The 13,802-nt window shown below is 50.4% G+C and overlaps 1 protein-coding gene across 1 annotated transcript in view; it reads right to left on the reverse strand.

Annotated features, from left to right (window-relative positions):
• The window catches only part of top2b (DNA topoisomerase II beta), a 21,856-nt gene extending 8,060 nt beyond the window's left edge, over positions 1-13,796 (reverse strand). Inside the window, exons 1-21 of the mRNA XM_080522215.1 lie at positions 13,682-13,796; positions 13,502-13,599; positions 11,932-12,144; positions 11,672-11,845; positions 11,462-11,563; positions 11,240-11,377; positions 11,021-11,159; positions 10,773-10,930; positions 10,033-10,158; positions 9,298-9,408; positions 8,940-9,045; positions 8,737-8,846; positions 8,571-8,663; positions 8,379-8,493; positions 6,381-6,502; positions 5,637-5,785; positions 5,322-5,553; positions 4,674-4,808; positions 2,447-2,843; positions 2,268-2,359; positions 1,133-1,288 (exon numbers count right to left, since the gene is read on the reverse strand). Coding sequence (XP_080378341.1) covers positions 1,133-1,288; positions 2,268-2,359; positions 2,447-2,843; positions 4,674-4,808; positions 5,322-5,553; positions 5,637-5,785; positions 6,381-6,502; positions 8,379-8,493; positions 8,571-8,663; positions 8,737-8,846; positions 8,940-9,045; positions 9,298-9,408; positions 10,033-10,158; positions 10,773-10,930; positions 11,021-11,159; positions 11,240-11,377; positions 11,462-11,563; positions 11,672-11,845; positions 11,932-12,144; positions 13,502-13,599; positions 13,682-13,757 — 3,042 coding nt within the window. The 5' untranslated portion in view covers positions 13,758-13,796. The remainder of the gene's footprint in view (positions 1-1,132; positions 1,289-2,267; positions 2,360-2,446; positions 2,844-4,673; positions 4,809-5,321; positions 5,554-5,636; positions 5,786-6,380; positions 6,503-8,378; positions 8,494-8,570; positions 8,664-8,736; positions 8,847-8,939; positions 9,046-9,297; positions 9,409-10,032; positions 10,159-10,772; positions 10,931-11,020; positions 11,160-11,239; positions 11,378-11,461; positions 11,564-11,671; positions 11,846-11,931; positions 12,145-13,501; positions 13,600-13,681) is intronic.
• Between the last annotated feature and the right edge of the window lie 6 nt (positions 13,797-13,802).

Below are 13,802 nucleotides of genomic sequence, written 5' to 3' on the forward strand. Positions count from 1 at the left end.
ATGTTCCCCCCGCAGCCGTTCCCCCTGCAGCCGTTCCCCCTGCAGCCGTTCCCCCTGCAGCTGTTACCCCTGCAGCTGTTACCCCTGCAGCCGTTACCCCTGCAGCCGTTCCCCCAGCAGCCGTTCCCCCTGCAGCTGTTACCCCTGCAGCCGTTCCCCCTGCAGCCGTTACCCCTGCAGCCGTTACCCCTGCAGCTGTTACCCCTGCAGATGTTCCCCCTGCAGCTGTTCCCCCAGCAGCCGTTCCCCCTGCAGCTGTTCCCCCTGCAGCCGTTCCCCCTGTAGCCGTTCCCCCTGCAGATGTTCCCCCCGCAGCCGTTCCCCCTGCAGCCGTTCCCCCTGTAGCCGTTCCCCCTGCAGCCGTTCCCCCTGCAGATGTTCCCCCTGTAGCCGTTCCCCCTGCAGCCGTTCCCCCTGCAGATGTTCCCCCTGCAGCCGTTCCCCCTGCAGCCGTTCCCCCTGCAGCTGTTACCCCTGCAGCTGTTACCCCTGCAGCCGTTACCCCTGCAGCCGTTCCCCCTGCAGCCGTTCCCCCAGCAGCCGTTCCCCCTGCAGCTGTTACCCCTGCAGCCGTTCCCCCTGCAGCCGTTACCCCTGCAGCCGTTACCCCTGCAGCTGTTACCCCTGCAGATGTTCCCCCAGCAGCCGTTCCCCCTGCAGCTGTTCCCCCTGCAGCCGTTCCCCCTGTAGCCGTTCCCCCTGCAGATGTTCCCCCCGCAGCCGTTCCCCCTGCAGCCGTTCCCCCTGTAGCCGTTCCCCCTGCAGCCGTTCCCCCTGCAGATGTTCCCCCTGTAGCCGTTCCCCCTGCAGCCGTTCCCCCTGCAGATGTTCCCCCTGCAGCCGTTCCCCCTGCAGCCGTTCCCCCTGCAGCTGTTACCCCTGCAGCTGTTACCCCTGCAGCCGTTACCCCTGCAGCCGTTCCCCCTGCAGCCGTTCCCCCTGCAGCTGTTACCCCGGCAGCTGTTACCCCTGCAGCCGTTCCCCCTGCAGCCGTTCCCCCTGCAGCCGTTCCCCCAGCAGCCGTTCCCCCGGCAGCCGTTCCCCCTGCAGCCGTTCCCCCTGCAGCTGTTCCCCCTGCAGACGTTCCCCCTGCAGCCGTTCCCCCTGAAGCTGTTCCCCCTGCAGCAGTTACCTTGTGGTCCCTCTGCTTCAGCAGCTCCTCCACCTTCTCCTTGCTCAGGCACCACAGAGGCATGTTGAGGATGTAGTTGAAGTTGGGCCCCGAGGACGAGCCGGAGTGCAGCGAGCCGTCGCTGTCGTTGCCGTCGCGCTCCTCCTCCTCCAGGGCCTGAGAGGGTCACAGGGTGACAGCCAACACGTGAAGCTGCTTCTGCTGTGTACAGGGCGACTTCCTCCAGCTGTCAGCAGCTGTGATCCTCCACATCGTCACGTCTGGAGATAAAAGGCTTCCACACATATTTACTCATCCTGCTCTTTCATTTATCCTTCATATGCACCTTATTTTAAATGTTGGTCTGTTTGCACTACTTTTTTAAAATATATTTAAATACGTTTTTTTTATGCCTTTTTTTACCGGTTGCTAAGCAACGACATTTCCTTGCCAGTTTCCTCACTGTGTGATGTACTGTGCAATGATGATAAAGAAAGTCTAAGTCTAAAGTCTAAAGTCTAAGTCTAAGTCTAAGTCTAAAGTCTAAGTCTAAGTCTAAAGTCTAAAGTCTAAAGTCTAAAGTCTAAAGTCTAAGTCTAAGTCTAAGTCTAAGTCTAAGTCTAAGTCTAAGTCTGAATTCTAAAGTCTAAGTCTAAAGTCTAAGTCTAAGTCTAAAGTCTAAAGTCTATAGTCTAAGTCTAAAGTCTAAGTCTGAATTCTAAAGTCTAAGTCTAAAGTCTAAGTCTAAAGTCTAAGTCTAAAGTCTAAGTCTAAGTCTAAGTCTAAGTCTGAATTCTAAAGTCTAAGTCTAAAGTCTAAGTCTAAGTCTAAGTCTAAAGTCTAAAGTCTATAGTCTAAGTCTGAATTCTAAAGTCTAAGTCTAAAGTCTAAGTCTGAATTCTAAAGTCTAAGTCTAAAGTCTAAGTCTAAAGTCTAAGTCTGAATTCTAAAGTCTAAGTCTAAAGTCTAAGTCTGAATTCTAAAGTCTAAGTCTAAAGTCTAAGTCTAAGTCTAAAGTCTAAGTCTAAAGTCTACTTCATAACGTAGCAGCTCTCAGACAACAAGGTGTTCCTCGTTACAACCTCAGGCCCAGTTCAGGAGGCTGAGGACTTCAGGAAGCCCTACACCGGCGCCGCGCGGCTTCCATACGACGTACCTTCTCCTGAGCCTTGGTCCAGGCCAGCACCGGGTCGGACTCGTAGCCCTTCTGGACCAGCATGCGGATCAGCTCGCGTTTGGACTTGTTCTCTGTTGGGAAGAGGAACACAGGCAGGTTGGAGCGGTTAGCGTTAGCTTAGCGTCCAGGCGGAGGCTGCGGCGCCGGCCGGTCGGTACCAATGGAGACTTTGCCCTCGATCTTCTCCAGGACGAAGCGGGCCTGGTTGGACAGCCTGGACGCCTCGGCCCCGAGGCTGCCCAGCAGCCAGTCCTTCCTCAGCTGGTAGTAATGCAGCCGCAGCTCGAAGAACTCGCGCAGGATGTCCTGCACCGAGTCATACCTCTTCATGCAGCCCATGTGGTCAAACAGCACCATGGAGTTGCAGGTGAGGCTGGACTGCAGCTTGAACACCTTGTGGAGGCCGGCGGCCTCGGCCTGGGCCAGCTTCTCCTCCGACAGGCGGACCAGGAACTTGACGGTGGTGTCGGTGTGGTACTCCTTGTAGTCGCTGATGAGGGCCGGCGTCTTGTCCGTGCCCTGCAGCATGGGCTCCAGCACGGACTCTTTGTAGGCCTGCACACACACACACACACACACACACACACACACACACACACACACACACACACACACACCACACACGCACACCTTTCTTCAACAGACGAGGACATAAACTCTCCTTCTGCTCCACCAACACAGTTTCATGTAGAAAATAAAAGCCCAGTATTGTTAGAAAATAAAAGCCCAGTATTGGTAGAAAATAAAAGCCCAGTATCGGTAGAAAATAAAAGCCCAGTATCGGTAGAAAATAAAAGCCCAGTATCGGTAGAAAATAAAAGCCCAGTATCGGTAGAAAATAAAAGCCCAGTATCGGTAGAAAATAAAAGCCCAGTATCGGTAGAAAATAAAAGCCCAGTATCGGTAGAAAATAAAAGCCCAGTATCGGTAGAAAATAAAAGCCCAGTATCGGTAGAAAATAAAAGCCCAGTATCGGTAGAAAATAAAAGCCCAGTATCGGTAGAAAATAAAAGCCCAGTATCGGTAGAAAATAAAAGCCCAGTATCGGTAGAAAATAAAAGCCCTGTATCGGTAGAAAATAAAAGCCCAGTATTGGTAGAAAATAAAAGCCCAGTATCGGTAGAGAATAAAAGCCCAGTATCGGTAGAAAATAAAAGCCCAGTATCGGTAGAAAATAAAAGCCCAGTATCGGTAGAAAATAAAAGCCCAGCATCGGTAGAAAATAAAAGCCCAGTATCGGTAGAAAATAAAAGCCCAGTATCGGTAGAAAATAAAAGCCCAGTATTGGTAGAAAATAAAAGCCCAGTATCGGTAGAAAATAAAAGCCCAGTATCGGTAGAAAATAAAAGCCCAGTATCGGTAGAAAATAAAAGCCCAGTATCGGTAGAGAATAAAAGCCCAGTATCGGTAGAAAATAAAAGCCCAGTATCGGTAGAAAATAAAAGCCCAGTATCGGTAGAAAATAAAAGCCCAGTATCGGTAGAAAATAAAAGCCCAGTATCGGTAGAAAATAAAAGCCCAGTATTGGTAGAAAATAAAAGCCCAGTATTGGTAGAAAATAAAAGCCCAGTATCGGTAGAGAATAAAAGCCCAGTATCGGTAGAAAATAAAAGCCCAGTATCGGTAGAAAATAAAAGCCCAGTATCGGTAGAAAATAAAAGCCCAGCATCGGTAGAAAATAAAAGCCCAGTATCGGTAGAAAATAAAAGCCCAGTATCGGTAGAAAATAAAAGCCCAGTATCGGTAGAAAATAAAAGCCCAGTATCGGTAGAAAATAAAAGCCCAGTATCGGTAGAAAATAAAAGCCCAGTATCGGTAGAAAATAAAAGCCCAGTATTGGTAGAAAATAAAAGCCCAGTATAGGTAGAAAATAAAAGCCCAGTATCGGTAGAAAATAAAAGCCCAGTATCGGTAGAAAATAAAAGCCCAGTATCGGTAGAAAATAAAAGCCCAGTATCGGTAGAAAATAAAAGCCCAGTATCGGTAGAAAATAAAAGCCCAGTATCGGTAGAAAATAAAAGCCCAGTATCGGTAGAAAATAAAAGCCCAGTATCGGTAGAAAATAAAAGCCCAGTATCGGTAGAAAATAAAAGCCCAGTATCGGTAGAAGTATGTGTTTGTGCTTGGAAGTGACACTCATGGTGTTTAATAGAAGAGAGTGTTATTGTTTTCTCATTACTGTAATCTGATTACTCTGGCCTGCAATATCTGAACTGTGCCTTTAAACTGAGTGAACACTCCCATGATGCATCACAGTTTGGGGTCGGTGGATCAAATCATGCTTGTTTATTGACGCGAGTTTCCCAGGAACATCAATGTGTTTTAAAGTGAAAGGTCATCAATGTGTTTTAAAGTGAAAGGTCAGGTCAACATGGCGGGTCGTACCTGCGTCCAGGTGCGGACAGGAAGCTCTGTGATCTCGATGGTGTTCTTGTCGATGACTGAAATCTCTCCGCTCACCAGGAACTGGTTCTGACCCAGCTCGTGGATCACCCCTTTGAAGTTCTTGTATTTGGGAAGCTGTTGGCAAAGAAAAGATCAACAACAACAACAAATCAGTGTAAAGGAACCTTTTGGTTGGAGCTGATAAAAAGCTTCCAGTGTTTGAGACTTGAAATCAGTCAGATTGTGTCATAAACCAGTCATTGTGGTCAATTGTGTGGCTGATGATAACAATAATAATAATAATAATAATAATAATAATAAAAGGAAGAACAGCAGGTCTGCCTTCAATCCAGACTCAAAACAGAGAACAGATGCTAGAAAGGCTCTGGCCTTCAGACTTTGTAAAACAAATTCCGCGACTTTGCACTTGTGACATCATCAGTTCAGCCTCACGAGTGGCGAAAGACGAGCTTTAACAGCCTCGGTGGAAACACGGACTGTATAACGCGTCTCGTCTCCACTGGACTTGACGTGAGGACGTGAGAAGACCTGAAAGCCGTCCTCACTGTGGAGACGTGAGAAGACCTGAAAGCCGTCCTCACTGTGGAGACGTGAGGACGTGTGGGTGCTGGGCATCAGACCGTGTACCATGGTCAGGGGCTCCTGGCGGTCCAGCAGCCTGATGAGGTTGTTGACGATCTCCCGGACGTCGTAGTTGGGGATCTTACAGGCCCAGCCCGTCCCGATGCCCTCGGCGCCGTTCACCAGGACCATGGGGATGATGGGGATGTACCACTCTGGCTCCACCTTCTGGTTGTCGTCGAACAGGAACTTCAGCAGGTTGGAGTCCACGGCGGGGAACAGGAGTTTAGCCAGAGGGCTGTGGGGGGGGGGGGTCAGGGTTAGAGCACCAGCATTCAATCAGCACGGTGACAAGGAGCAGGGCTGGGGGGCGTGGCTCACCTGAGCATGGTGAAGATGTAACGGGGACTGGCGGCGTCCTTGCCCCCGTTGATGCGAGTGCCGAACTGACCCAGCGGCTGCAGGATGTTCAGGTTGTTGCTGCCAACAAAGTTCTGGGCCAAGTTGACGATGGTCATCATGAGCGCTTGCTGCGGCGAGCAGAGAGGACGAGACGCCACGTCAGACAGCTTCACACCACATCACACTTCGTTTACACTTCTGTCACGTCACGGCTGGACTCTACAGGAAGCGACACGTCCCGTCAACATGACTGACAAGCTGAGGAAGCTCTACACGCCATGACAGCAGTCATGAGACTGCAGCCATGATGAGGGAGGCGTCAAAGAGCCATTTGGACCTTTTCCCACTGGAAACTCTGGGAAGAAACTACTTCCTCCTTCCTGCACAATATTCATGTTTCTGAGAAGCAACAACATGAAGGAAGGAAGGAATGAAGCCTGTTATTGTCAAGACACCAGGTACCATGACATTAAAACACAGCAGTGCTGTTCATGTGTGATACATTAAGTGCAGTTATTACTTTTAGAAAGGAGTTACACCACTACGATAATGCAAGACATTCAAGTATAAACACAACGCTATCACCATAGTAGCTCCAACATTTTCAGACATGATTAACTTGTCTGAAAATCTGACAGACAATCTGACATGATTAACTTTATTATTTAAAATGGTCAATGTCTAGAGCTGCAGAACAATGAAGTGCTGGTGAGCGAGGCGAACCTCTCCATGGTGGTAGGCAGACATCTCGGCCACGGAGCCGGCCAGCTGGGCCACCTTCACCTCCCTCTTGTCGTTCCTCTTCAGGCAGGTGAACAGCACCTTCCTCTGCCCCGGCTTCAACCCTGAGGTCACAACACTGCGTCACCATCACAGCCTCTGTACTGACACTTTGACAGGTCGTCATGACCACGTGATGACCACGTGATGACCACGTGATGACCACGTCATGACCACGTGATGACCACGTGATGACCACGTCATGACCACGTGATGACCACGTGATGACCACGTCATGACCACGTGATGACCACGTGATGACCACGTCATGACCACGTGATGACCACGTCATGACCACGTGATGACCATGTGATGACCACGTCATGACCACGTGATGACCATGTGATGACCACGTCATGACCACGTGATGACCATGTGATGACCACGTCATGACCACGTGATGACCATGTGATGACCACGTCATGACCACGTGATGACCATGTGATGACCACGTCATGACCACGTGATGACCATGTGATGACCACGTCATGACCACGTGATGACCATGTGATGACCACGTCATGACGTGATGACATGACGACGTGATGACGACGTGATAGAGACGTGATAAAGACGTGATAAAGACGTGATAAAGACGTGATGACGACGTGATAGAGACGTGATAAAGACGTGATAGAGACGTGATAAAGACGTGATAAAGACGTGATAGAGACGTGATAAAGACGTGATAGAGACGTGATAGAGACGTGATAGAGACGTGATAGAGACGTGATAGAGACGTGATAGAGACGTGATAAAGACGTGATAGAGACGTGATAGAGACGTGATAAAGACGTGATAAAGACGTGATAGAGACGTGATAGAGACGTGATAGAGACGTGATAGAGACGTGATAGAGACGTGATAGAGACGTGATAGAGACGTGATAGAGACGTGATAGAGACGTGATAGAGACGTGATAGAGACGTGATAGAGACGCGATAGAGACGCGATAGAGACGTGATAAAGACGTGATAAAGACGTGATAGAGACGTGATAGAGACGTGATAAAGACGTGATAGAGACGTGATAGAGACGTGATAGAGACGTGATAGAGACGTGATAGAGACGTGATAGAGACGTGATAGAGACGTGATAGAGACGTGATAAAGACGTGATAAAGACGTGATAGAGACGTGATAGAGACGTGATAAAGACGTGATAAAGACGTGATAGAGACGTGATAGAGACGTGATAAAGACGTGATAAAGACGTGATAGAGACGTGATAGAGACGTGATAAAGACGTGATAAAGACGTGATAGAGACGTGATAGAGACGTGATAGAGACGTGATAGAGACGTGATAAAGACGTGATAGAGACGTGATAAAGACGCGATAGAGACGCGATAGAGACGCGATAAAGACGCGATAGAGACGTGATAAAGACGCGATAGAGACGCGATAAAGACGTGACGGCGCTCGTTGTCCATTTGCACAGAGAAAAGCTGTTGATGACCAGCAGGTCTGCACTACGACATGATAAAATATTTACTTTGAAGTTTATTGATAATATTGCTGATTGACTGAAAGCAGTACTGTGCTGTGTTGTAAACCAACCGCAGTATAAACAGGACCTGAAGGTGAGCTGGGATTTCTCCAGTTTTCAACCCTCAGTGAAACTCGACACTTTGTGGTTTCACCGGCAGTGGACTCATCTGATTGGTCAAACATGTTGTGCAGTGAAACCTTTCCTCACTTTCTTTTGGGACGTAGAATGCTTCTTCATATGGTAACGAGGAGAAATCTAAATACTGTGCAGCCTTCATGAGCGACATACAAAGAATCTGAACAAAGAAATCTAACCGATAAAAAACCGAGGGATGTGCTGGTTCTACATGTTGTGATCAGTACATGTGTGTATTCCACTGAGAACTGTGAATGTCTGCAGTCAGTAGGAGTAGCACGGCTCAGAGCGGAGAACCGGAGAGGGAATACCAACCGTCCACCAGAGACGGGATGGACCTCTCGTTGTCGGAGTTGGAGAAGAGGATCAGCTCTTTGTTGATGAAGTCGTTGTAGGACAGGTGGCGGGCTTGAGTTCCGTAAAGGTATTGCTGAAATCAGAGTGTAGCTTCTGTGAGTGAGTGGAGGAGGACTGAAGCCCTGACGACCAGGAGACTCCGGGTCAAACCTCGGGCAGGCCGTGCATCCTCCTCTGACGCCGGTCCTCCATGAAGTTGGTCAGCCACTCCTTCCTGTCGTCCGTCTTCTTCTTGCTGAACGCCTGCAGAACCGCCAGCGACACCGTCAGCCTCCACACTCACACTGCTGCCACAGCTCTTCCTTCATTTCCTCACCAGAGTGATGGCGGCGTCGTCTTCAGCGCCGCTGTACTTGAACGTGATGCGGTGCTTCTCCATGTCTGCAAAGTACTCTTTGGCCTCTTTGCTTGTACTTGTACCCAAACCTGCAGGAGAGCAACATGCTGAGCATTCCACCTCTGGAAGAGCGGTTCTTCCTCTACACTCATTAATGCTGGCAGATATTGTAAAGAGCAAACCTTTGTAGTACTTTATATGCCAGGTTTTGTAATTGTCTGTATGTTTCTTCCACTCGTCAAACTCTGGAATGCTGTAAAAGGCCACTTCCTGCTTGTTCTTGGTCGCCTGCACACAAACACATTCAGTTCAGCCCAGATCAACTTCATTTACAATCGTTTTCAATCCACTCTGATGCACAAACACAAGTTCCCTGACTGACTGTAAATCATGGTAATGCCACTATATCAGGTAGAATATGTTGAATAGGTTTCCCGTATGAAAACAGATATAGGTTTGTAGTGTGTGTGTGTGTGTGTGTGTGTGTGTGTGTGTGTGTGTGTGTGTGTGTGTGTGTGTGTGTGTGTGTGTGTGTGTTACTTTGACGATGGGAGTGATGAACTCCTCCAGGAATGTGTGTTTCAGGAGGGACGGCCAGTTGTGATGGAAGAAGTTGATGAGCAGACCTTTGATGTGGGACCCGTCCTGATCCTGGTGAGAGGAAGACGGTTAGCGCTCCGTCCTGAAACCCTCAGCGCCGCGGCGTCCCCACAAGCCTCATCGTCCCCACAGGCCTCATCGTCCCCACAGGCCTCATCGTCCCCACAGGCCTCATCGTCCCCACAAGCCTCGGTGTCCCCACAAGCCTCATCGTCCCCACAGGCCTCATCGTCCCCACAAGCCTCGGTGTCCCCACAGGCCTCATCGTCCCCACAAGCCTCATCGTCCCCACAGGCCTCGGTGTCCCCACAAGCCTCATCGTCCCCACAAGCCTCATCGTCCCCACAAGCCTCGGTGTCCCCACAGGCCTCATCGTCCCCACAAGCCTCATCGTCCCCACAGGCCTCATCGTCCCCACAGGCCTCATCGTCCCCACAGGCCTCATCGTCCCCACAGGCCTCATCGTCCCCACAGGCCTCATCGTCCCCACAAGCCTCGGTGTCCCCACAGGCCTCATCGTCCCCACAGGCCTCATCGTCCCCACAGGCCTCATCGTCCCCACAGGCCTCATCGTCCCCACAGGCCTCATCGTCCCCACAGGCCTCATCGTCCCCACAAGCCTCGGTGTCCCCACAGGCCTCATCGTCCCCACAGGCCTCGGCGTGTCCAGCTCACCTGATCGGTCATGATCATGATCTTTCCGTAGCGCAGACTCCTCAGCGACTCTGCATCGTCGTAGCTCTTCTTGTACTGCAGCCCAACGATTTTGATGATGTTGTTGATCTCGGCATTTTCCATGATCTTTGAAAAAAAATTTAAAAAAATGTGTGAAATCACGACGCGACCAAGCAGATTGAAGAAAACAGATTTCACGAAACACTGTTGGCTGAAGAGGAGCTGTGAGCAAAGCTGCTGCAGCAGGAAGTGACAGCGAGGTGAGGAAAGCGTGCAGATGGTCGAAGCTCCACGTCTGAGCAAAGCTAAAGAAAACCGTCATTCAGAAACTACAACACCAGATCAGAACAGCTGAAATAAACACGTTCATGCAGGATTTATCAGTGTTACTTTGGTGTTGAATCCTGGTGTTGCTTGTGGTCGAGCCACTGAGAGCGACTTACGAAACTAGCGAAACTACATTCTGAACCACTTCTCTGGTTCTTTTGACGTGAACCATAGGAATATATATAATAAAATATATTACACAGTGCAGGACTAGCGCAACCTGAAAATTGTGTTTCACCATGTGAAAAACCACGAGGACATAGACGGAGTAGGAGTAGACGTGTGAACGACGCCAGCCTCAGTGTCTCTGAAGCCAAGAGGAACGTCTAAGACCTTCTATCAACACATGACAAGGATTTGGACCTTTCAAGCCTCCAAACAAGAAACGTCCCCGAGCTTCCATCCGGTCCTACCTGCTTGTGTGTCGCCTCTCGCACATTGAGGATCTTCCCCCTGAGAGGAAAGACTCCGTAGCGGTCCCGTCCCAGGACCCCCAGTCCAGAGACGGCCAGAGACTTGGCCGAGTCGCCCTCGGTGAGAATGAGCGTGCATTCAGAGGAGTGTTTGCCACCTGTGAGGCAGAAGGACAGACCTTTGTCACGTATCTAGAGAGAGACCACCGTCCCGGTGCAGACCGGGTTTCTGGAGCTGCTTTCCACACCGGCGTCGTTGGCGTCGTCCAGCTTGGGGATGCCTTTGATCTTGCTGTGCTTCACAGACGAACACTTCTTGTTGAGCTGCGTCTGGGCCTTGAACTTCACCCAGTTGAGGATGCTCTCCACGATGCCGCAGTTGGTCGCCTGCAGGGCACAAAGAGGAGGAGCCGTCACGCCTCCTGCTGGACAGACCAACCGGGACGGGACACGGGAGACGTCCTTACAGCTCTGACGAACTTGTCAGACAGAAGGCACTTGGACCCGAAGTTCTTGGTCTGCAGCGTCATGTTCTCCTTCGTCTGAGAGTCGAAGGTGGGGTTCTCGATCAGGGCGTTGACAAACACCCACATGTGGTTCTTCACCTGAGGTACCGACAGGAAGCAGGTCAGCGTCTTTCAGGGAGTGGACACTTCGTCCTCACCTTCACCCGTCCTCCATTCAGCTACCTGGAAAGGTTTGACGGACACTCCCGCCTTGTTCTTCTTCTTCACCACCTCGATGAGCTTGGCCACAATCTGGTCCACCACATAGTCGATGTGTCTGCCTCCCTGACACACACACACACACACACACACACACACACACACACACACACAGCATTACACACACACTTCAGGACGTTCCCGTCCTGCGTCTAAAGACACACAAGCTCTCACCTTGGTGGTGGCGATGCTGTTGACGAAGCTGATCTGCTGGAAGCCCTTCTCGCTCATGGTGAGGCAGACCTCCCAGCGCTCGTTCACCGTCTCGTTCACCACCTTCAGGGCCACGCCCGTCTCGTCCAGCTTGTCCTTCACGTACAGGTCCACGTAGCTGCGGAAGCCGGTGATCTGAGTCGAGGGGAAACACACAGGTTCGGTGGGCTGCAGAACGTCTGTGAGGAGAAAGGAAAGCAGCAGGCGGAGCCAAGGCTTACAGGAAGTTTCTTGCCGTTGAGCGTGACTTTGACACCCTTGCAGGAGCCGGCGATGTCGTACGCTCTGCGGGTTAGGAGTGCTACGATGTCTTTGTCCAGTTTGTCCATCTTGAACTTGGACAAGTCGGGCTGGAACGTCACGCAGGTGAAGTCCTCCCCGTCAAAGAACTTGATCTTTGCGTCCGAAGTCTTGGTCATGTTGTTCTGCCACGTCTGACGAGGAAACCAACAACCTGGTTACACACACCTCGGAATCTGTCTGGGTCGTTGTGGGGCTGAGCAACGGGACCCAAACATCCACACCGATCCAGAGTTCCCGTTGATGCCGTCAGCCTTTGTTTGAAGTTGCCCTGTCCTACTTCATTGTGTAACTCTCAAGCTCTCCTTCACACCAGTGGACACCCCTAACCCCCTAACCCCCTAACCCTCTAACCCTCTAACCCTCTAACCCTAACCCCCTAACCCTCTAACCCTCTAACCCTAACCCCCTAACCCCCTAACCCTCTAACCCTCTAACCCAAACCCCCTAACCCTCTAACCCTAACCCTAACCCCTAACCCTCTAACCCCCTAACCCAAACCCCCTAACCCCCTAACCCTCTAACCCTAACCCCATAACCCTCTATCCCTAACCCCCTAACCCTCTAACCCAAACCCTAACCCCCTAACCCTAACCCCCTAACCCTCTAACCCTAACCCCCTAACCCTAACCCTAACCCCCTAACCCTCTAACCCAAACCCCCTAACCCTCTAACCCTAACCCCCTAACCCTCTAACCCTAACCCCCTAACCCTAACCCCCTAACCCTAACCCTCTAACCCAAACCCCCTAACCCTAACCCCCTAACCCTAACCCTAACCCCCTAACCCTCTAACCCTAACCCCCTAACCCTAACCCTAACCCCTAACCCTAACCCTAACCCTCTAACCCAAACCCCCTAACCCTAACCCCCTAACCCTAACCCCTGCTGTGCTGAGTGGAGAAGACCCCACACACCCTCTGTGTGACGACTATTCTTCCTCAGAGACGCCCTGGAGGACACAACTGTACCTGAGCTTTTGGCCCTTAGAGTTCTTGATAGTCATTGTATATAAGATACCTCTATTCTTATCTAACTGTTTGCACATTTCTTGTCTTTCCTAACAATGTAACAAGTACATTTCTCCATTGTGAGATCAATAAAGGCTTATCTTATCTTATCTTAGCAATGTCACAATCCTACAAAAACAAACGAGCTGTGTGCTTCAAGGAAAGGGAGAAAACTAGCAAATGTGCTGAAACTAGAAAATCTCTATATAAACACATCATCTTCATCTCAATCAATTCTGATGAACATTAATCTTTGTGTCTTTTTCATGTGTGATCAGGTTCTGCTGAGCATGATCTTTTATTTAATACTCAATAATCTTTTGTAAACAGTACCAATTTTAATTTAATTGTTTCTCTGTTTTCTGTGCTAGTTATGAAGTCATGATATCCAAACCAGAGGACGAATCATGAATGGGTGAGGGTGGAGCTGGTGTGGTTGGTCCACAGTGCCTAAAGGCAGAGGAGCGCCGGAGCAGCCTGACCTGCTTGAAGCTGTGGCGGTACTCCTTGCAGGCCGTCTCCACGGTGAACTTGGTGCTGAAGATGTTGCAGAGCTTGGCGCCGTAGCCGTTCCTGCCACCTGAGAGCAGACGGGAAAGACACTGGCTGTGGCGCCGACTGCAGGAAGTGAGAGGCGACGGCGACGGCGAGGCGTCCCTCACCTGTGACCTTCTTCTCGTCGTCGTCGTAGTTGCTGGAGGTCAGCAGGTGGCCGAAGATGAGGGCGGGGACGTACATCTTCTCGTCCTTGTGCTCCACCACGGGGATTCCCTTACCGTTGTT

Source organism: Blennius ocellaris (assembly GCF_963422515.1).
Source record: "Blennius ocellaris genome assembly, contig: SCAFFOLD_201, whole genome shotgun sequence".
Lineage (NCBI taxonomy): Eukaryota > Metazoa > Chordata > Actinopteri > Blenniiformes > Blenniidae > Blennius > Blennius ocellaris.